The 21,301-nt window shown below is 49.8% G+C and overlaps 1 protein-coding gene across 2 annotated transcripts in view; it reads right to left on the minus strand.

Annotated features, from left to right (window-relative positions):
• Positions 1 to 21,301, minus strand: part of LOC139367873 (protein jagged-1b-like) — a 95,479-nt gene that overhangs the window by 35,911 nt on the left and 38,267 nt on the right. For both annotated transcript variants that reach the window (XM_071106223.1, XM_071106222.1), the window contains exons 9-17: positions 20,494 to 20,607; positions 19,418 to 19,531; positions 16,243 to 16,289; positions 14,750 to 14,923; positions 12,550 to 12,700; positions 11,026 to 11,190; positions 9,152 to 9,265; positions 7,785 to 7,898; positions 7,509 to 7,622 (exon numbers count right to left, since the gene is read on the minus strand). In XM_071106223.1, the coding sequence (XP_070962324.1) occupies positions 7,509 to 7,622; positions 7,785 to 7,898; positions 9,152 to 9,265; positions 11,026 to 11,190; positions 12,550 to 12,700; positions 14,750 to 14,923; positions 16,243 to 16,289; positions 19,418 to 19,531; positions 20,494 to 20,607 (1,107 nt within the window). The remainder of the gene's footprint in view (positions 1 to 7,508; positions 7,623 to 7,784; positions 7,899 to 9,151; positions 9,266 to 11,025; positions 11,191 to 12,549; positions 12,701 to 14,749; positions 14,924 to 16,242; positions 16,290 to 19,417; positions 19,532 to 20,493; positions 20,608 to 21,301) is intronic.

Here is a 21,301-nt window from a genome sequence, read left to right on the forward strand (position 1 = left end):
AGATCAGAGGCAGTAGTGATGACCAGGGATGTTCTCTGTTTAGTGAGTCCTCCAGATCAGAGGCAGTAGAGATGACCAGGGATGTTCTCTGTTTAGTGAGTCCTCCAGATCAGAGGCAGTAGGGATGACCAGGGATGTTCTCTGTTTAGTGAGTCCTCCAGATCAGAGGCAGTAGAGATGACCAGGGATGTTCTCTGTTTAGTGAGTCTGCCAGATCAGAGGCAGTAGGGATGACCAGGGATGTTCTCTGTTTAGTGAGTCCTCCAGATCAGAGGCAGTAGGGATGACCAGGGATGTTCTCTGTTTAGTGAGTCCTCCAGATCAGAGGCAGTAGAGATGACCAGGGATGTTCTCTGTTTAGTGAGTCCTCCAGATCAGAGGCAGTAGGGATGACCAGGGATGTTCTCTGTTTAGTGAGTCCTCCAGATCAGAGGCAGTAGAGATGACCAGGGATGTTCTCTGTTTAGTGAGTCCTCCAGATCAGATCAGTAGGGATGACCAGGGATGGTCTCTGTTTAGTGAGTCCTCCAGATCAGATCAGTAGGGATGACCAGGGATGTTCTCTGTTTAGTGAGTCCTCCAGATCAGATCAGTAGGGATGACCAGGGATGTTCTCTGTTTAGTGAGTCCACCAGATCAGATCAGTAGGGATGACCAGGGATGTTCTCTGTTTAGTGAGTCCTCCAGATCAGAGGCAGTAGGGATGACCAGGGATGTTCTCTGTTTAGTGAGTCCTCCAGATCAGAGGCAGTAGTGATGACCAGGGATGTTCTCTGTTTAGTGAGTCCTCCAGATCAGTGGCAGTAGGGTTGACCAGGGATGTTCTCTGTTTAGTAAGTCCTCCAGATCAGAGTCTAGAAGAGATGACCAGGGATGTTCTCTGTTTAGTAAGTCCTCCAGATCAGAGTCTAGAAGAGATGACCAGGGATGTTCTCTGTTTAGTGAGTCCTCCAGATCAGAGGCAGTAGGGATGACCAGGGATGTTCTCTGTTTAGTGAGTCCTCCAGATCAGAGGCAGTAGGGAGGACCAGGGATGTTCTCTGTTTAGTGAGTCCTCCAGATCAGAGGCAGTAGGGATGACCAGGGAGGTTCTCTGTTTAGTGAGTCCTCCAGATCAGAGGCAGTAGAGATGACCAGGGATGTTCTCTGTTTAGTGAGTCCTCCAGATCAGAGGCAGTAGGGATGACCAGGGATGTTCTCTGTTTAGTGTGTGAATTAGACCATTTTCCTGTCTTGTTAATTATTCAAAATGTAACAAGTACTTGTGGGTGTCAGGGAAAATGTACGGAGTAAAGAGTACATTATTTTATTTAGGAATGTAGTGAAGTAAAACTTAAATGTTTTCAAAAATATAAATAGTAAAGTACAGATACCCCAAAAAACTACTTAAGTAGTATTTTAAAGTACTTTTCACTACTGTGTGTATGTGTGTATGTGTGTGTGTTAACTTCAAAACATGTTTACATAAGTACTTTACACCACTGGTCAATGTCAAAACGGATCCTAATCACTTGTTTTCTACAACGCTTGATACTGATTGATAAAGCAATTGAACTCCCATCCAGACTAACTCACCTATATTACAGGTAGCCCCTCCCTCCCTCCCACCCAGACTAACTCACCTATATTACAGGTAGCCCCCTCCCTCCCATCCAGACTAACTCACCTATATTACAGGTAGCCCCTCCCTCCCTCCCATCCAGACTAACTCACCTATATTACAGGTAGCCCCTCCCTCCCTCCCATCCAGACTAACTCACCTATATTACAGGTAGCCCCTCCCTCCCTCCCACCCAGACTAACTCACCTATATTACAGGTAGCCCCTCCCTCCCTCCCACCCAGACTAACTCACCTATATTACAGGTAGCCCCCTCCCTCCCATCCAGACTAACTCACCTATATTACAGGTAGCCCCTCCCTCCCTCCCATCCAGACTAACTCACCTATATTACAGGTAGCCCCTCCCTCCCTCCCTCCCATCCAGACTAACTCACCTATATTACAGGTAGCCCCTCCCTCCCTCCCTCCCATCCAGACTAACTCACCTTTATTACAGGTAGCCCCCTCCCTCCCATCCAGACTAACTCACCTATATTACAGGTAGCCCCCTCCCTCCCATCCAGACTAACTCATCTATATTAGAGGTAGCCCCTCCCTCCCTCCCATCCAGACTAACTCATCTATATTAGAGGTAGCCCCCTCCCTCCCATCCAGACTAACTCACCTATATTACAGGTAGCCCCTCCCTCCCTCCCATCCAGACTAACTCACCTATATTACAGGTAGCCCCCTCCCTCCCATCCAGACTAACTCACCTATATTACAGGTAGCCCCTCCCTCCCTCCCATCCAGACTAACTCACCTATATTACAGGTAGCCCCTCCCTCCCTCCCATCCAGACTAACTCAACTATATTACAGGTAGCCCCTCCCTCCCTCCCATCCAGACTAACTCACCTATATTACAGGTAGCCCCCTCCATCCCATCCAGACTAACTCACCTATATTACAGGTAGCCCCCTCCCTCCCATCCAGACTAACTCACCTATATTACAGGTAGCCCCCTCCCATCCAGACTAACTCACCTATATTACAGGTAGCCCCCTCCCTCCCACCCAGACTAACTCACCTATTATACAGGTAGCCCCTCCCTCCCTCCCATCCAGACTAACTCACCTATATTACAGGTAGCCCCTCCCTCCCTCCCATCCAGACTAACTCACCTATATTACAGGTAGCCCCCTCCCTCCCATCCAGACTAACTCACCTATATTACAGGTAGCCCCCTCCCTCCCATCCAGACTAACTCACCTATATTACAGGTAGCCCCCTCCCTCCCACCCAGACTAACTCACCTATATTAGAGGTAGCCCCCTCCCTCCCATCCAGACTAACTCACCTATATTACAGGTAGCCCCCCTCTCCCACCCAGACTAACTCACCTATATTACAGGTAGCCCCCCCCTCCCACCCAGACTAACTCACCTATATTACAGGTAGCCCCCTCCCTCCCATCCAGACTAACTCACCTATATTACAGGTAGCCCCCTCCCTCCCATCCAGACTAACTCACCTATATTACAGGCAGCCCCCTCCCTCCCATCCAGACTAACTCACCAATATTACAGGTAGCCCCCTCCCTCCCACCCAGACTAACTCACCTATATTACAGGTAGCCCCCTCCCTCCCATCCAGACTAACTCACCTATATTACAGGTAGCCCCTCCCTCCCTCCCATCCAGACTAACTCACCTATATTACAGGTAGCCCCTTCCCACCCACCCAGACTAACTCACCTATATTACAGGTAGCCCCTCCCTCCCACCCAGACTAACTCACCTATATTACAGGTAGCCCCCTCCCTCCCACCCAGACTAACTCACCTATATTACAGGTAGCCCCCTCCCTCCCATCCAGACTAACTCACCTATATTACAGGTAGCCCCTTCCCACCCACCCATCCAGACTAACTTACCTATATTACAGGTAGCCCCTTCCCACCCACCCAGACTAACTCACCTATATTACAGGTAGCCCCTCCCTCCCTCCCACCCAGACTAACTCACCTATATTACAGGTAGCCCCTCCCTCCCTCCCTCCCATCCAGACTAACTCACCTATATTACAGGTAGCCCCTCCCTCCCTCCCATCCAGAATAACTCACCGATATTACAGGTAGCCCCTCCCTCCCTCCCATCCAGACTAACTCACCTATATTACAGGTAGCCCCTCCCTCCCTCCCATCCAGACTAACTCACCTATATTACAGGTAGCCCCCTCCCACCCACCCAGACTAACTCACCTATATTACAGGTAGCCCCTCCCTCCCTCCCATCCAGACTAACTCACCTATATTACAGGTAGCCCCTCCCTCCCATCCAGACTAACTCACCTATATTACAGGTAGCCCCTCCCTCCCTCCCACCCAGACTAACTCACCTATATTACAGGTAGCCCCTCCATCCCACCCACCCAGACTAACTCACCTATATTACAGGTAGCCCCTCTATCCCACCCACCCAGACTAACTCACCTATATTGCAGGTAGCCCCCTCCCACCCACCCAGACTAACTCACCTATATTACAGGTAGCCCCTCCCTCCCTCCCATCCAGACTAACTCACCTATGTTACAGGTAGCCCCTCCCTCCCTCCCATCCAGACTAACTCACCTATATTACAGGTAGCCCCTCCCTCCCACCCACCCAGACTAACTCACCTATATTACAGGTAGCCCCCTCCCACCCACACAGACTAACTCACCTATATTACAGGTAGCCCCTCCCTCCCTCCCATCCAGACTAACTCACCTATATTACAGGTAGCCCCCTCCCATCCAGACTAACTCACCTATATTACAGGTAGCCCCTCCCTCCCTCCCATCCAGACTAACTCACCTATATTACAGGTAGCCCCTCCCTCCCTCCCATCCAGACTAACTCACCTATATTACAGGTAGCCCCCTCCCTCCCACCCAGAGTAACTCACCTATATTAGAGGTAGCCCCCTCCCTCCCATCCAGACTAACTCACCTATATTACAGGCAGCCCCCTCCCTCCCATCCAGACTAACTCACCTATATTACAGGTAGCCCCCTCCCTCCCATCCAGACTAACTCACCTATATTACAGGTAGCCCCCTCCCATCCAGACTAACTCACCTATATTACAGGTAGCCCCCTCCCTCCCACCCAGACTAACTCACCTATATTACAGGTAGCCCCTCCCTCCCTCCCATCCAGACTAACTCACCTATATTACAGGCAGCCCCCTCCCTCCCATCCAGACTAACTCACCTATATTACATGTAGCCCCCCCCCCTCCCACCCAGACTAACTCACCTATATTACAGGCAGCCCCCTCCCTCCCATCCAGACTAACTCACCTATATTACAGGTAGCCCCCTCCCTCCCACCCAGACTAACTCACCTATATTACAGGTAGCCCCTCCCTCCCTCCCATCCAGACTAACTCACCTATATTACAGGTAGCCCCCTCCATCCCATCCAGACTAACTCACCTATATTACAGGTAGCCCCCTCCCTCCCATCCAGACTAACTCACCTATATTACAGGTAGCCCCCTCCCTCCCATCCAGACTAACTCACCTATATTACAGGTAGCCCCCTCCCATCCAGACTAACTCACCTATATTACAGGTAGCCCCCTCCCTCCCACCCAGACTAACTCACCTATATTACAGGTAGCCCCTCCCTCCCTCCCATCCAGACTAACTCACCTATATTACAGGTAGCCCCTCCCTCCCTCCCATCCAGACTAACTCACCTATATTACAGGTAGCCCCCTCCCTCCCATCCAGACTAACTCACCTATATTACAGGTAGCCCCCTCCCTCCCATCCAGACTAACTCACCTATATTACAGGTAGCCCCCTCCCTCCCACCCAGACTAACTCACCTATATTAGAGGTAGCCCCCTCCCTCCCATCCAGACTAACTCACCTATATTACAGGTAGCCCCCCCCCCTCCCACCCAGACTAACTCACCTATATTACAGGTAGCCCCCCCCTCCCACCCAGACTAACTCACCTATATTACAGGTAGCCCCCTCCCTCCCATCCAGACTAACTCACCTATATTACAGGCAGCCCCCTCCCTCCCATCCAGACTAACTCACCTATATTACAGGCAGCCCCCTCCCTCCCATCCAGACTAACTCACCAATATTACAGGTAGCCCCCTCCCTCCCACCCAGACTAACTCACCTATATTACAGGTAGCCCCCTCCCTCCCATCCAGACTAACTCACCTATATTACAGGTAGCCCCTCCCTCCCTCCCATCCAGACTAACTCACCTATATTACAGGTAGCCCCTTCCCACCCACCCAGACTAACTCACCTATATTACAGGCAGCCCCCTCCCTCCCATCCAGACTAACTCACCTATATTACAGGTAGCCCCTCCCTCCCACCCAGACTAACTCACCTATATTACAGGTAGCCCCCTCCCTCCCATCCAGACTAACTCACCTATATTACAGGTAGCCCCTTCCCACCCACCCATCCAGACTAACTTACCTATATTACAGGTAGCCCCTTCCCACCCACCCAGACTAACTCACCTATATTACAGGTAGCCCCTCCCTCCCTCCCACCCAGACTAACTCACCTATATTACAGGTAGCCCCTCCCTCCCTCCCTCCCATCCAGACTAACTCACCTATATTACAGGTAGCCCCTCCCTCCCTCCCATCCAGAATAACTCACCGATATTACAGGTAGCCCCTCCCTCCTTCCCTCCCATCCAGACTAACTCACCTATATTACAGGTAGCCCCTCCCTCCCTCCCATCCAGACTAACTCACCTATATTACAGGTAGCCCCCTCCCACCCACCCAGACTAACTCACCTATATTACAGGTAGCCCCTCCCTCCCTCCCATCCAGACTAACTCACCTATATTACAGGTAGCCCCTCCCTCCCATCCAGACTAACTCACCTATATTACAGGTAGCCCCTCCCTCCCTCCCTCCCACCCAGACTAACTCACCTATATTACAGGTAGCCCCTCCATCCCACCCACCCAGACTAACTCACCTATATTACAGGTAGCCCCTCTATCCCACCCACCCAGACTAACTCACCTATATTGCAGGTAGCCCCCTCCCACCCACCCAGACTAACTCACCTATATTACAGGTAGCCCCTCCCTCCCTCCCATCCAGACTAACTCACCTATATTACAGGTAGCCCCTCCCTCCCTCCCATCCAGACTAACTCACCTATATTACAGGTAGCCCCTCCCTCCCACCCACCCAGACTAACTCACCTATATTACAGGTAGCCCCCTCCCACCCACCCAGACTAACTCACCTATATTACAGGTAGCCCCTCCCTCCCTCCCATCCAGACTAACTCACCTATATTACAGGTAGCCCCTCCCTCCCTCCCATCCAGACTAACTCACCTATATTACAGGTAGCCCCCTCCCTCCCATCCAGACTAACTCATCTATATTACAGGTAGCCCCCTCCACCCACCCAGACTAACTCACCTATATTACAGGTAGCCCCCTCCCTCCCACCCAGACTAACTCACCTATATTACAGGTAGCCCCCTCCCACCCACCCAGACTAACTCACCTATATTACAGGTAGCCCCATCCCTCCCACCCAGACTAACTCACCTATATTACAGGTAGCCCCCTCCCTCCCTCCCTCCCACCCAGACTAACTCACCTATATTACAGGTAGCCCCCTCCCTCCCACCCAGACTAACTCACCTATATTACAGGTAGCCCCCTCCCTCCCACCCAGACTAACTCACCTATATTACAGGTAGCCCCCTCCCTCCCACCCAGACTAACTCACCTATATTACAGGTAGCCCCTCCCCCCCTCCAGACTAACTCACCTATATTACAGGTAGCCCCTCCTTCCCTCCCACCCAGACTAACTCACCTATATTACAGGTAGCCCCCTCCCTCCCACCCAGACTAACTCACCTATATTACAGGTAGCCCCCTCCCTCCCACCCAGACTAACTCACCTATATTACAGGTAGCCCCCTCCCATCCAGGAGAACACTTGCACTGGAAGGTGTCTCCCTCGTCATGGCATGTCCCTCCGTTGTTACAGGTAGCCTCGTCACACTGGCTCTCACCTGGGAGACAGAGTTAAAGAGTCAGTGTGATAGTCAGTGATAACATTCACACCTAAGCACATACCATGAACCTCCTCAGGCTCATTACACTGGTAAATAGAAAATGAGAGGGAGGGAGGGAGGGAGGGAGCGAGAGAGAGAGAGAGAGAGAGGTGTTCTTACGGGAGTGGCAGGTCTTCCCCTTCCAGCCATTCATACACTCACAGAAGAAATCAGTCACCAGGTCTCGACATGTTCCTCCATTATGGCATGGACTAGTGCTGCAGTCATCTATATCTGTAGGAGAGGAGGGGGGAGGAAGAGGAGGAGGAGAGAGGAGAGAGAGAGGAGAGGGGGAGAGGAGGAGAGGGGGAGAGAGGAGAGGGGGAAAGAGGAGGAGAGAGGAGAGAGGAGGAGAGAGGAGAGGAGAGGAGAGGGGGAGAGGAGGAGAGGAGGAGAGAGAATAGAAATAGAGGAGGAGAGAGGGGGAGAGAGGATAGAAATAGAGGAGGAGAGGAGGAGAGAGGATAGAGAGAGAGAGGGGGAGAGGAGAGAGAAACTTGTTTCAGGTTGAATTGCTACCTTTACATAATGGTCATAATTACACGTAGCGACCGACTTAGTGAAACATATATCATCTATCTGTACGTGTCAACGATGATGGGTAAGAATGTGGACCCCAGGACAACTGGCGGTCGCTAAGGTATCAGCTAATGAGGATCCAAATAAAGACTAGTAGTGCTGCCGGGGGGCGGTCTAGAGGGGGCCGGTCTAGAGGGGGCCGGTCTAGAGGGGGCCGGTCTAGAGGGGGCCGGTCTAGAGGGGGCCGGTCTAGAGGGGGCCGGTCTAGAGGGGGCCGGTCTAGAGGGGGCCGGTCTAGAGGGGGCCGGTCTAGAGGTGGCGCTGCTGGGGGGCCGGTCTAGAGGGGGCCGGTCTAGAGGGGGCCGGTCTAGAGGTGGCGCTGCTGGGGGGCCGGTCTAGAGGGGGCGGTCTAGAGGGGGCCGGTCTAGAGGTGGCGCTGCTGGGGGGCCGGTCTAGAGGGGGCCGGTCTAGAGGGGGCCGGTCTAGAGGGGGCCGGTCTAGAGGGGGCCGGTCTAGAGGTGGCGCTGCTGGGGGGCCGGTCTAGAGGGGGCCGGTCTAGAGGGGGCCGGTCTAGAGGTGGCGCTGCTGGGGGGCCGGTCTAGAGGGGGCGGTCTAGAGGGGGCCGGTCTAGAGGTGGCGCTGCTGGGGGGCCGGTCTAGAGGGGGCCGGTCTAGAGGGGGCGCTGCTGGGGGGCCGGTCTAGAGGGGGCCGGTCTAGAGGGGGCCGGTCTAGAGGGGGCGGTCTAGAGGGGGCCGGTCTAGAGGTGGCGCTGCTGGGGGGCCGGTCTAGAGGGGGCCGGTCTAGAGGTGGCGCTGCTGGGGGGCCGGTCTAGAGGGGGCCGGTCTAGAGGGGGCCGGTCTAGAGGGGGCGCTGCCTGCACCTGTCCGCCCCTCGTAGTTCTCATCAACATGTCGATCTCTCAGTAGAAGTTGAAAAACACTTTTTATTTTTAAAGAATAAATACTTACTGGTCTCACAGTGGTCCCCCTCCCAGCCGTCTCCACAGATACACTGGTATACACTGACTTTATCTATACAGGTTCCTCCGTTACCACACGGGTTGCTCTCACAATCATTAATATCTGAGATGGAGGGGGGAGAGAGAGGAGAGGTGAGGGGGGGGAGAGAGGGGGAGAGAGAGAGAGAGACAAAGAGACAAAGAGAGAGAGAGAGAGAGAGAGAGAGAGAGAGAGAGAGAGAGAGAGAGAGAGAGAGAGAGAGAGAGAGAGAGAGAGAGAGAGAGAGAGAGAGAGGAGAGAGAGAGAGAGGGGGAGAGAGAGGGAGGGGAGGAGAGAGAGGAAAGGTGAGGGGGGGGGGGAAGAGGGTGGAGAGAGAGAGAGGGAGGGGAGGAGAGAAATCATTAGAAACTACAGTAAGGTAGGTTTACATGGATAATGTACCTGTACAAAACAGTGAAAAAAGTGAACTCCAGTAAGATCATTCTCTGAGTGTTGGCTTTAGTTTGACGTGTGGAATGTGGTTGGTGTGTGAGTCCCGCGCCAAGGCCACAGTGTTTGTGGACAGTTTAGAGGGACACTGGGTACTGTTGATAGGTGCCTGCCAGCGCTGCTTTGAAGGACAGCATGGGTGGTTTGGGATCAGGGTCTCTTTGCTTTAGCGAGATATGTCATGTCTAAGTCAGTATTTCTGTTATATGTCATGTCTAAGTCACTATGTCTGTTATATGTCATATCTAAGTCAGTATGTCTGCTATATGTCATGTCTGAGTCAGTATTTCTGTTATATGTCATGTCTAAGTCACTATGTCTGTTATATGTCATGTCTAAGTCAGTATGTCTGCTATACGTCATGTCTATACGTCAGTATGTCTGCTATATGTCAGTATGTCTGCTATACGTCATGTCTATACGTCAGTATGTCTGCTATATGTCATGTCTATACGTCAGTATGTCTGCTATATGTCATGTCTATACGTCAGTATGCCTGCTATATGTCATGTCTATACGTCAGTATGTCTGCTATATGTCATGTCTATACGTCAGTATGTCTGCTATATGTCATGTCTACACGTCAGTATGTCTGCTATATCTCGTCTATGAGTCAGTATGTCTGCTATATGTCATGTCTATACGTCAGTATGTCTGCTATATGTCATGTCTATGAGTCAGTATGTCTGCTATACATCATGTCTAAGCCAACATATCTGCTATATGTCATGTCTAAGTCAGCATGTCTGCTATATGTCATGTCTATGAGTCAGTGTCTGCTATACGTCATGTCTATGAGTCAGTATGTCTGCTATACGGCATGTCTATGAGTCAGTATGTCTGCTATACGGCATGTCTATGAGTCAGTATGTCTGCTATATGGCATGTCTATGAGTCAGTATGTCTGCAATACGTCATGTCTAAGTCAGTATGTCTGCTATATGTCATGTCTACAAGTCAGTATGTCTGCTATACGTCATGTCTATGAGTCAGTATGTCTGCTATATGTCATGTCTATGAGTCAGTATGTCTGCTATATGTCATGTCTATGAGTCAGTATGTCTGCTATATGTCATGTCTAAGTCAGTATGTCTGCTATATGTCATGTCTATACGTCATGTCTAAGTCAGCATGTCTGCTATACGTCATGTCTATACGTCAGTATGTCTGCTATAGGTCATGTCTATACGTCAGAATGTCTGCTATATGTCATGTCTCTACGTCAGTATGTCTGCTATATGTCATGTCTATACGTCAGCATGTCTGTTATATGTCATGTCTATACGTCAGTATGTCTGTTATATGTCATGTCTATACGTCAGTATGTCTGTTATATGTCATGTCTATACGTCAGTATGTCTACTATATGTCATGTGTAAGTCAGCATGTCTTACTCTCGTGACAGTATGTGCCTCTGAAGCCCTCCTGACAGTCACAGCTGAACTGTCCTCCAGCCTGGCTCCGACAGCGTCCGTGAGGCCCACACACGTTGGAGGAGATGTACCGCTCCCCTCCAGGGGTACTGTTGGATCCCACGGCAACCGTGCAGCTGTCAATCACTGTTGGGGGGGGGGAGAGTTAATTTTCACATGCATGTGAGCAGAGATGACTGACGACAACAGGAAACATCTTCTTCACTGACACCCACTACAGAACATATAGACCTGAACCCAGGCCTCATACAGAAAGCAACTCAGGGTAGTGCCGGTACCAATGTCCTCTTAGTCACCATGACAACTCAGGGTAGTTCTGGTACCAATGTCCTCTTAGTCACCATGACAACTCAGGGTAGTGCCGGTACCAATGTCCTCTTAGTCACCATGACAACTCAGGGTAGTGCCGGTACCAATGTCCTCTTAGTCACTATGACAACTCAGGGTAGTTCTGGTACCAATGTCCTCTTAGTCACCATGACAACTCAGGGTAGTTCTGGTACCAATGTCCTCTTAGTCACCATGACAACTCAGGGTAGTTCTGGTACCAATGTCCTCTTAGTCACCATGACAACTCAGGGTAGTTCTGGTACCAAAGTCCTCTTAGTCACTATGACAACTCAGGGTAGTTCTGGTACCAGTGTCCTCTTAGTCACTATGACAACTCAGGGTAGTTCTGGTACCGATGTCCTCTTAGTCACCATGACAACTCAGGGTAGTTCTGGTACCAGTGTCCTCTTAGTCACCATGACAACTCAGGGTAGTTCTGGTACCAATGTCCTCTTAGTCACTATGACAACTCAGGGTAGTTCTGGTACCAATGTCCTCTTACTCAGAGACGCTTTATGAACACAGACCCAGGTTTACATTCCGGTTAAAAAAACACAGACACACGTCGCTGACTGAGCGATCAATTCTTCTCATGAAGTGTAAACATGGAGGAACAGCAGCAACAGGAAGCTGTTACGCTGATCTCTCTCACTCTGCACTCCTGTCTGGTCTAGTTAACACACAGAGCTGAATCTAAACCCCAAACACCATACTAACACCAATAGAGCGAGGGGTGGGGGGGGACGAGGGATAGGGAGGGAAACGAGAGAGGGGGAGGGAAACGAGAGAGGGGGAGGGAAACGAGAGAGGGGGAGAACGAGCGCGAGAGAGGGGGAGAACGAGCGTGGGGGAGGGAAACGAGAGAGGGGGAGGGAGGGAAACGAGAGAGGGGGGGAGGGAACCGAGAGAGGGGGGAGGGAACCGAGAGAGGGGGGAGGGAACCGAGAGAGGGAACCGAGCGAGGGGGGAGGGAACCGAGAGAGGGGGAGGGAACCGAGAGAGGGAGAGGGAACCGAGAGAGGGAGAGGGAACCGAGAGAGGGAGAGGGAACCGAGCGAGGGGGAGGGAAACGAGCGAGGAACTAAAGTGGGGACAGTAGCGGTCGACAGGGAGACGAGAGAGAGAGAGGCACTACAGAGGACAAGGTGGGCGTACCTTTGCACGTGCTGGTGTGACAGTGGTCTTTGAGGTGAGAGCAGTTTTTTCCTTCGTAGTCGTCTGAACAGGCGCAGTAGTGACCTGTAGCCAGGTTGTAACATGCGGCTCCATTCAGACATGGGTTGACGAGGCAGTAGTCTATGTCCAACTATAGAGAGAGACAGAGAGACATGTTTACATTTTGGTCATTTACCAGACACTCTTATCCAGAACATCTTTCAGTTAGTGTATAACACTAAGAACTATATAAATATATATATTTACTTAACAAGAAAAACCTTCAAAAAAATGTAGTTATCTGAGAGACAAGACCATGGAAAGAGGCAGACAGACAGAGAGACGGGGTTCAGTACTAAACACAGACCAGCCCACAGCATCCTCCCGACAGAGACTTGCCAGGAAATACCCCACACACACACACACACACACACACACACGAGACTTTGTCAGTGAGTCTGGGTTTAAACAGAAGAATGTCCCCAACACACAGCACTTAGTGAAGCTAAGACTAAACCCTTAAAATGAAGGTTGATCAGTGAACTATAGACAGGGAGGGGTAGTCTAGTAGTCAGGGTGGGGGGGTAGTCTAGTAGTCAGGGTGGGGTAGTCTAGCAGTCAGGGTGGGGGGGTAGTCTAGCAGTCAGGGTGGGGGGGTAGTCTAGTAGTCAGGGTGGGGGGGGTAGTCTAGTAGACAGGGTGGGGTAGACAGGGTGGGGTAGTCTAGTAGACAGGGTGGGGTAGTAGTCAGGGTGGGGTAGTCTAGCAGTCAGGGTGGGGTAGTCTAGCAGTCAGGGTGGGGGGGGTAGTCTAGCAGTCAGGGTGGGGTAGTAGCAGTCAGGGTGGGGGGGTAGTCTAGCAGTCAGGGTGGGGGGGTAGTCTAGCAGTCAGGGTGGGGTAGTCTAGTAGTCAGGGTGGGGGGGGTAGTCTAGTAGACAGGGTGGGGGGGGTAGTCTAGCAGTCAGGGTGGGGGGGTAGTCTAGCAGTCAGGGTGGGGTAGTCTAGTAGTCAGGGTGGGGGGGGTAGTCTAGCAGTCAGGGTGGGGGGGGTAGTCTAGCAGTCAGGGTGGGGGGGTAGTCTAGCAGTCAGGGTGGGGGGGTAGTCTAGCAGTCAGGGTGGGGGGGTAGTCTAGCAGTCAGGGTGGGGGGGTAGTCTAGCAGTCAGGGTGGGGGGGTAGTCTAGCAGTCAGGGTGGGGGGGTAGTCTAGCAGTCAGGGTGGGGGGGTAGTCTAGCAGTCAGGGTGGGGGGGTAGTCTAGCAGTCAGGGTGGGGGGGTAGTCTAGCAGTCAGGGTGGGGGGGTAGTCTAGCAGTCAGGGTGGGGGGGTAGTCTAGCAGTCAGGGTGGGGGGGTAGTCTAGCAGTCAGGGTGGGGGGGTAGTCTAGTAGACAGGGTGGGGTAGACAGGGTGGGGTAGTCTAGTAGACAGGGTGGGGTAGTCTAGTGGACAGGGTGGGGTAGTAGTCAGGGTGGGGTAGTCTAGTAGACAGGGTGGGGTAGTCTAGTAGTCAGGGTGGGGTAGTCTAGCAGTCAGGGTGGGGGGGTAGTCTAGCAGTCAGGGTGGGGGGGTAGTCTAGCAGTCAGGGTGGGGGGTAGTCTAGCAGTCAGGGTGGGGGGTAGTCTAGCAGTCAGGGTGGGGGGGTAGTCTAGCAGTCAGGGTGGGGGGGGTAGTCTAGTAGACAGGGTGGGGGGGGTAGTCTAGTAGACAGGGTGGGGGGGGTAGTCTAGTAGTCAGGGTGGGGTAGTCTAGTAGTCAGGGTGGGGTAGTCTAGCAGTCAGGGTGGGGGTAGACAGGGGGGGTAGTCTAGCAGTCAGGGTGGGGTAGTAGTCAGGGGGGGTAGTCTAGTAGACAGGGTCAGGGACAGGGGGGGTAGTAGCAGTCAGGGTGGGGTAGTCTAGCAGTCAGGGTGGGGTAGTCTAGCAGTCAGGGTGGGGTAGTCTAGCAGTCAGGGTGGGGTAGTCTAGCAGTCAGGGTGGGGTAGTCTAGCAGTCAGGGTGGGGTAGTCTAGCAGTCAGGGTGGGGTAGTCTAGCAGTCAGGGTGGGGTAGTCTAGCAGTCAGGGTGGGGTAGTCTAGTAGTCAGGGTGGGGTAGTGGGGACTTGGGGGTTAAGGGGAAGGGTTTCAGTGTTGCTTACCAGGGACAGAATGGGAACTAAGTTAAGTTAAACAGCCGGGAAGGTTTTGAAGGTTGCACCAAAACTTACCTGACAGAGTTGTCCCGAGAATCCTGGCAGACAGAGGCAGGTGAATCCGTTGACCTGGTCTTGGCATCGCCCGCCGTTCAGACAGGGAGCGCCGGCACACTCATCCACATCTCTCTCACAGTGGTCTCCAGAGTAACCCGCAGGACACACACAGCGGAACCCGTTCACCAAGTCCTAGAATACACAACGTGATTAGTAAACACCACTAGCTAGTTCGACTAGCTACATGCTCCAGAAATACTAGCAAGGTCCAGGAACACAGACAGCCATCCAGCTAGCTGGCCAGAGACCCCTTTAATCTAGCTGGCCAGAGACCCCTTTAATCTAGCTGGCCAGAGACCCCCTTTAATCTAGCTGGACAGAGACCCCTTTAATCTAGCTGGACAGAGACCCCTTTAATCTAGCTGGCCAGAGACCCCTTTAATCTAGCTGGACAGAGACCCCTTTAATCTAGCTGGCCAGAGACCCCTTTAATCTAGCTGGCCAGAGACCCCTTTAATCTAGCTGGCCAGAGACCCCTTTAATCTAGCTGTGTAGAGACCCCTTTAATCTAGCTGTCCAGAGACCCCCTTTAATCTAGCTGGCCAGAGACCCCTTTAATCTAGCTGGCCAGAGACACCTTTAATCTAGCTGGCCAGAGACCCCTTTAATCTAGCTGGCCAGAGACCCCTTTAATCTAGCTGGCCAGAGACCCCTTTAATCTAGCTGGACAGAGACCCCTTTAATCTAGCTGGACAGAGACCCCTTTAATCTAGCTGGCCAGAGACCCCTTTAATCTAGCTGGCCAGAGACCCCCTTTAATCTAGCTGGCCAGAGACCCCTTTAATCTAGCTGGCCAGAGACCCCTTTAATCTAGCTGGCCAGAGACTCCTTTAATCTAGCTGGCCAGAGACCCCTTTAATCTAGCTGGCCAGAGACCCCTTTAATCTAGCTGGCCAGAGACCCCCTTTAATCTAGATGGCCAGAGACCCCCTTTAATCTAGCTGTCCAGAGACCCCCTTTAATCTAGCTGTCCAGAGACCCCTTTAATCTAGCTGGACAGAGACCCCTTTAATCTAGCTGGCCAGAGACCCCCTTTAATCTAGCTGGCCAGAGACCCCCTTTAATCTAGCTGTCCAGAGACCCCCTTTAATCTAGCTGGCCAGAGACCCCTTTAATCTAGCTGGCCAGAGACCCCTTTAATCTAGCTTTTACCTAATGTGTTCAATGAATCTCTCCTCTCTCCCCTCCTCTTCCTCTACATATTTCATTTCATTGAGGGATTCCAGAACAACGTTAAAAACTCCCCAGATGTGTTACCTTCCAGAGAACAGAACGCTACACAACTGTTGCCATCTTTTAATTTATGTTATTTTTTAAAAAGCTGTAAATTGACTTTGTGGTGTGGAAAGAAACCGGAAACAAAAAGGACAAGCTGAACACATAAAACAAGTGTTTGACATCGCCGATACAAGACAGATTAACGTAGCTGTAGCTCCCAAACAGCAACATACCCTGCAGGTTCCTCCGTGCTGGCATTGGTCCTTGCAGTCATTGATATCTAGATGGGGGGGATGACATTTTTTTAAAACACCATAATGTAACTATCTGGATAATATTATGTTTTTAACATAATAACCCACTAACTACTTCATAACTTCCTCTCTGCTCGACCCTCGATAAACTCCTTCATAAACTGCTGGTACAGAACTTAGTAGGGTGTAAGGCAATTCTTACTATCCCTGAGCCAAGTGAAAGTAGCAGTGTGTGTGTGTGTGTGTGTGTGTGTGTGTGTGTGTGTGTGTGTGTGTGTGTGTGTGTGACTAGAGCTGGATTGTTTTTATCCTTGGCTTCCCAGAGATAACCGACTATCCTTGGCTTCTCAGAGATAATCAATTATCCTTGGCTTCCCAGAGATAATCAACTATCCTTGGCTTCCCAGAGATAATCAACTATCCTTGGCTTCCCAGAGATAATCGACTATCCTTGGCTTCCCAGAGATAATCGACTATCCTTGGCTTCCCAGAGATAATCAACTATCCTTGGCTTTCCAGAGATAATCAACTATCCTTGGCTTCCCAGAGATAATCGACTATCCTTGGCTTCCCAGAGATAATCAACTATCCTTGGCTTCCCAGAGATAATCGACTATCCTTGGCTTCCCAGAGATAATCAACTATCCTTGCCTACATGGGACTCTAGTAATGATAAAGGATCCTCATCACTGAACACAAGAACACGCTTGTACACACTGCCATCTCTGTCTGCATTGCAAATGGCGCCCTATTCCCTATATAGTACACTACTGTAGACCAGGGCCCTATTCCCTATATAGTACACTACCGTAGACCAGGGCCCTATTCCCTATATAGTACACTAATGTAGACCAGGGCCCTATTCCCTATATAGTACACTAATGTAGACCAGGGCCCTATTCCCTATATAGTGCACTACTATAGACCAGGGCCCTATATAGTACACTACCGTAGACCAGGGCCCTATTCCCTATATAGTACACTACTGTAGACCAGAGCCCTATTCCCTATATAGTACACTACTGTAGACCAGGGCCCTATTCCCTATATAGTACACTACTGTAGACCAGAACACTATTCTCTATATAGCGCACTACTTTGGATCAGGGCCAATAGGGCTCTGGGTGAAATTACATTGACTATGTTGAGAGTGAGTGAGTGAGTGAGTGAGTGAGTGAGTGAGTGAGTGAGAGAGAGTGAGTGAGTGAGTGACAGAGAGAGACAGAGAGAGACAGAGAGAGACAGAGAGAGACAGAGAGAGACAGAGAGAGACAGAGAGAGACAGAGAGAGACAGAGAGAGACAGAGAGAGACAGAGAGAGAGACACACAAAGAGAGACCTGGCTCTCAAGAGAAGACAGACTATATGTGCACACTGCCCACAAAATGAGGTGGAAACTAAGCAACATATTAGAGACACATATTTCCCTCAGATTACACAGACCCACAAAGAATTTGAAAACAAACAATTTTGAAAAACTCTCGTATCTGTTGGGTGAAATACCACAGTGTGCCATCAAAGCAACAAGATGTGTGACCTGTTGCCACGACAAAAAGGGCAACCAGTGAAGAACAGACACCATTGTAAATACAACCCATATTTACAGTTGAAGTCGGAAGTTTACATACACCTTAGCCAAATACATTTAAACTCAGTTTTTCACAATTTCTGACATTTAATCCTAGTAAAAGATTCCCTGTCTTAGGTCAGTTACGATCACCACTTTATTTTAAGAATGTGAAATGTCAGAATAATAGTAGAGAGAATGATTTATTTCAGCTTTTATTTCTTTCATCACATTCCCAGTGGGTCAGAAGTTTACATATACTCAATTAGTCTTTGGTAGCGTTGTCTTTAAATTGGGTCAAACGTTTCGGGTAGCCTTCCACAAGCTTCCCACAATAAATTGGGTGAATTTTGGCCCATTCCTCCTGACAGAGCTGGTGTAACTGAGTCAGGTTTGTAGGCTTCCTTGCTCGCACACGCTTTTTCAGTTCTGCCAGCACATTGTCTATAGGATTGAGGTCAGGGCTTTGCGATGGCCACTCCAATATAGAGGTCGACCAATTGAATCAGAATGGCCGATTAATTAGGGCCGATTTCAAGTTTTCATAACAATCGGAAATTGGTATTTTTAGGCGTTGATTTGCCGATTTCTAAATATTTGTTATACTTTTATTTAACCTTTATTTTATTAGGCAAGTCAGTTAAGAACACATTCTTATTTACAATGACGGCCGAGGAACACTGGGTTAACTGCCTGTTCAGGGACAGAACAACAGATTTGTACCTTGTCAGCTCGGGGGACCCAATCTTGCAACCTTACAGTTAACTAGTCCAACGCAATAACGACCTGCCTCTCTCTCGTTGCACTCCACAAGGAGACTGACTGCCTGTTACGCAAAATGCAGTAAGCCAAGGTAAGTTGCTAATCAGCATTAAACTTATCTTATAAAAAACAATCATAAATCACTAGTTAACTACACATGGTTGATGATATTACTAGTATTAGTTTTAACGACTCAAACTTAGTGTATGTAAACTAGTTTTAACGACTCAAACTTAGTGTATGTAAACTAGTTTTAACGACTCAAACTTAGTGTATGTAAACTAGTTTTAACGACTCAAACTTAGTGTATGTAAACTAGTTTTAACGACTCAAACTTAGTGTATGTAAACTAGTTTTAACGACTCAAACTTAGTGTATGTAAACTAGTTTTAACGACTCAAACTTAGTGTATGTAAACTAGTTTTAACGACTCAAACTTAGTGTATGTAAACTAGTTTTAACGACTCAAACTTAGTGTATGTAAACTAGATTTAACGACTCAAACTTAGTGTATGTAAACTAGTTTTAACGACTCAAACTTAGTGTATGTAAACTAGTTTTAACGACTCAAACTTAGTGTATGTAAACCTCCGACTTCAACTGTACACATTTATTTATTTTCCCCTTTGAACTGTCTCTTTGCACGTCGTTACAACACTGACATTTGAAATGTCTTTATTCTTTTGGATCTTACTTGCTTTGGCAATGTAAACATATGTTTCCCTTGCTAATAATGCCCTTAAATTGAAATTGAGAGAGAGTGCGAGAGAAGGCAGGTGGCCTATAACTCAACAGTTGCAACAGAACAGTCTTAGTTCTACTCACTGATGTCACATTTCTGTCCCGTCCAACCAGGAACGCACTCACAGAAGTATCCACCAATCAGGTTGCGGCAAGAGTTGGCGTTGACACAGGGCTTGCTGTCGCATTCGTTGGCGTCTTGAGGAGGAGTTGAATAACACAGCATGGTTAGAGTGAAGGCTGGTGTGGACATTACGATGACAGACGGGCCATGTCCCGATTCTCAACCCTTTTCACTTCACATTGATTTAAAAGCAGTGGATTGGCTGGTCAAGAGGTAACGATAGTGTAGTCTAGTGGTAACGATAGTCTAGTCTAGAGGTAACGATAGTCTAGTCTAGAGGTAACGATAGTCTAGTCTAGAGGTAACGATAGTCTAGTCTAGAGGTAACGATAGTGTAGTCTAGAGGTAACGATAGTGTAGTCTAGAGGTAACGATAGTGTAGTCTAGAGGTAACGATAGTGTAGTCTAGAGGTAACGATAGTGTAGTCTAGAGGTAATGATAGTGTAGTCTAGAGGTAATGATAGTGTAGTCTGGTCTAGAGGTAATGATAGTGTAGTCTAGAGGTAATAATAGTGTAGTCTAGAGGTAATGTAGTCTAGTCCAGAGGTAATGTAGTCTAGTCCAGAGGTAATGATGTCTAGTCCAGAGGTAATGTAGTCTAGTCCAGAGGTAATGTAGTCTAGTCCAGAGGTAATGTAGTCTAGTCCAGAGGTAATGTAGTCTAGTCCAGAGGTAATGTAGTCTAGTCCAGAGGTAATGTAGTCTAGTCCAGAGGTAATGTAGTCTAGTCCAGAGGTAATGTAGTCTAGTCCAGAGGTAATGACGTCTAGTCCAGAGGTAATGATGTCTAGTCTAGTCTAGTCTAATGATAGTGTAGTCTAGAGGTAATGATAGTGCAGTCTAGTCCAGAGGTAATGTAGTCCAGAGGTAATGTAGTCTAGTCCAGAGGTAATACTGCAGTCTCACACAGTTTCTAATCAGGCCTACTGCTCTTCGACATTTCCCATCATTCCCTACAGCTTATCTGTTGAGAGAAAATACCTTGGACAAAAAGCATTGGATTGGTGAGAAAGAGAGAAGAGAGATGTGTCTTACCGATGAGACAGGTCTTGCCGGTCCACTGAGGAGGACAGAGACACTTATAAGCATGAACCAGATCCTGACAGGTCCCACCGTGGTTACAGGGGTTAGGAGAGCACTCATCAACATCTAGCAGACAGGGGAGACACATTCATTTGTGAGTCTGTGTGTCTACGTGTGTGTTGGGGTGTGTGTGTGTATGTGTGTATGTTGGGGTGTGTGTGTGTGTGTGTTGGGGTGTGTGTGTTGGGTGTGTGTGTGTGTGTGTGTGTGTTGGGGTGTGTGTGTGTGTGTGTGTTGGGGGGTGTGTGTGTGTGTGTTGGGGTGTGTGTGTGTGTGTGTGTTGGGGTGTGTGTGTGTGTGTGTGTTGGGGTGTGTGTGTGTGTGTGTGTTGGGGTGTGTGTGTGTGTGTGTGTTGGGTGTGTGTGTGTGTGTGTTGGGTGTGTGTGTGTGTGTGTGTGTGTTGGGGTGTGTGTGTGTGTGTGTGTGTTGGGGTGTGTGTGTGTGTGTGTGTGTGTGTTGGGGTGTGTGTGTGTGTGTGTGTGTGTTGGGGTGTGTGTGTGTGTGTGTGTGTGTGTTGGGGTGTGTGTGTGTGTGTGTGTGTTGGGGTGTGTGTGTGTGTGTGTTGGGGTGTGTGTGTGTGTGTGTGTGTTGGGGTGTGTGTGTGTGTGTGTGTGTGTGTTGGGGTGTGTGTGTGTGTGTGTGTGTGTTGGGGTGTGTGTGTGTGTGTGTGTGTGTGTGTGTTGGGGTGTGTGTGTGTGTGTGTGTTGGGGTGTGTGTGTGTGTGTGTGTGTTGGGGTGTGTGTGTGTGTGTGTTGGGGTG

Source organism: Oncorhynchus clarkii, chromosome 16 (genome assembly GCF_045791955.1).
Source record: "Oncorhynchus clarkii lewisi isolate Uvic-CL-2024 chromosome 16, UVic_Ocla_1.0, whole genome shotgun sequence".
Lineage (NCBI taxonomy): Eukaryota > Metazoa > Chordata > Actinopteri > Salmoniformes > Salmonidae > Oncorhynchus > Oncorhynchus clarkii.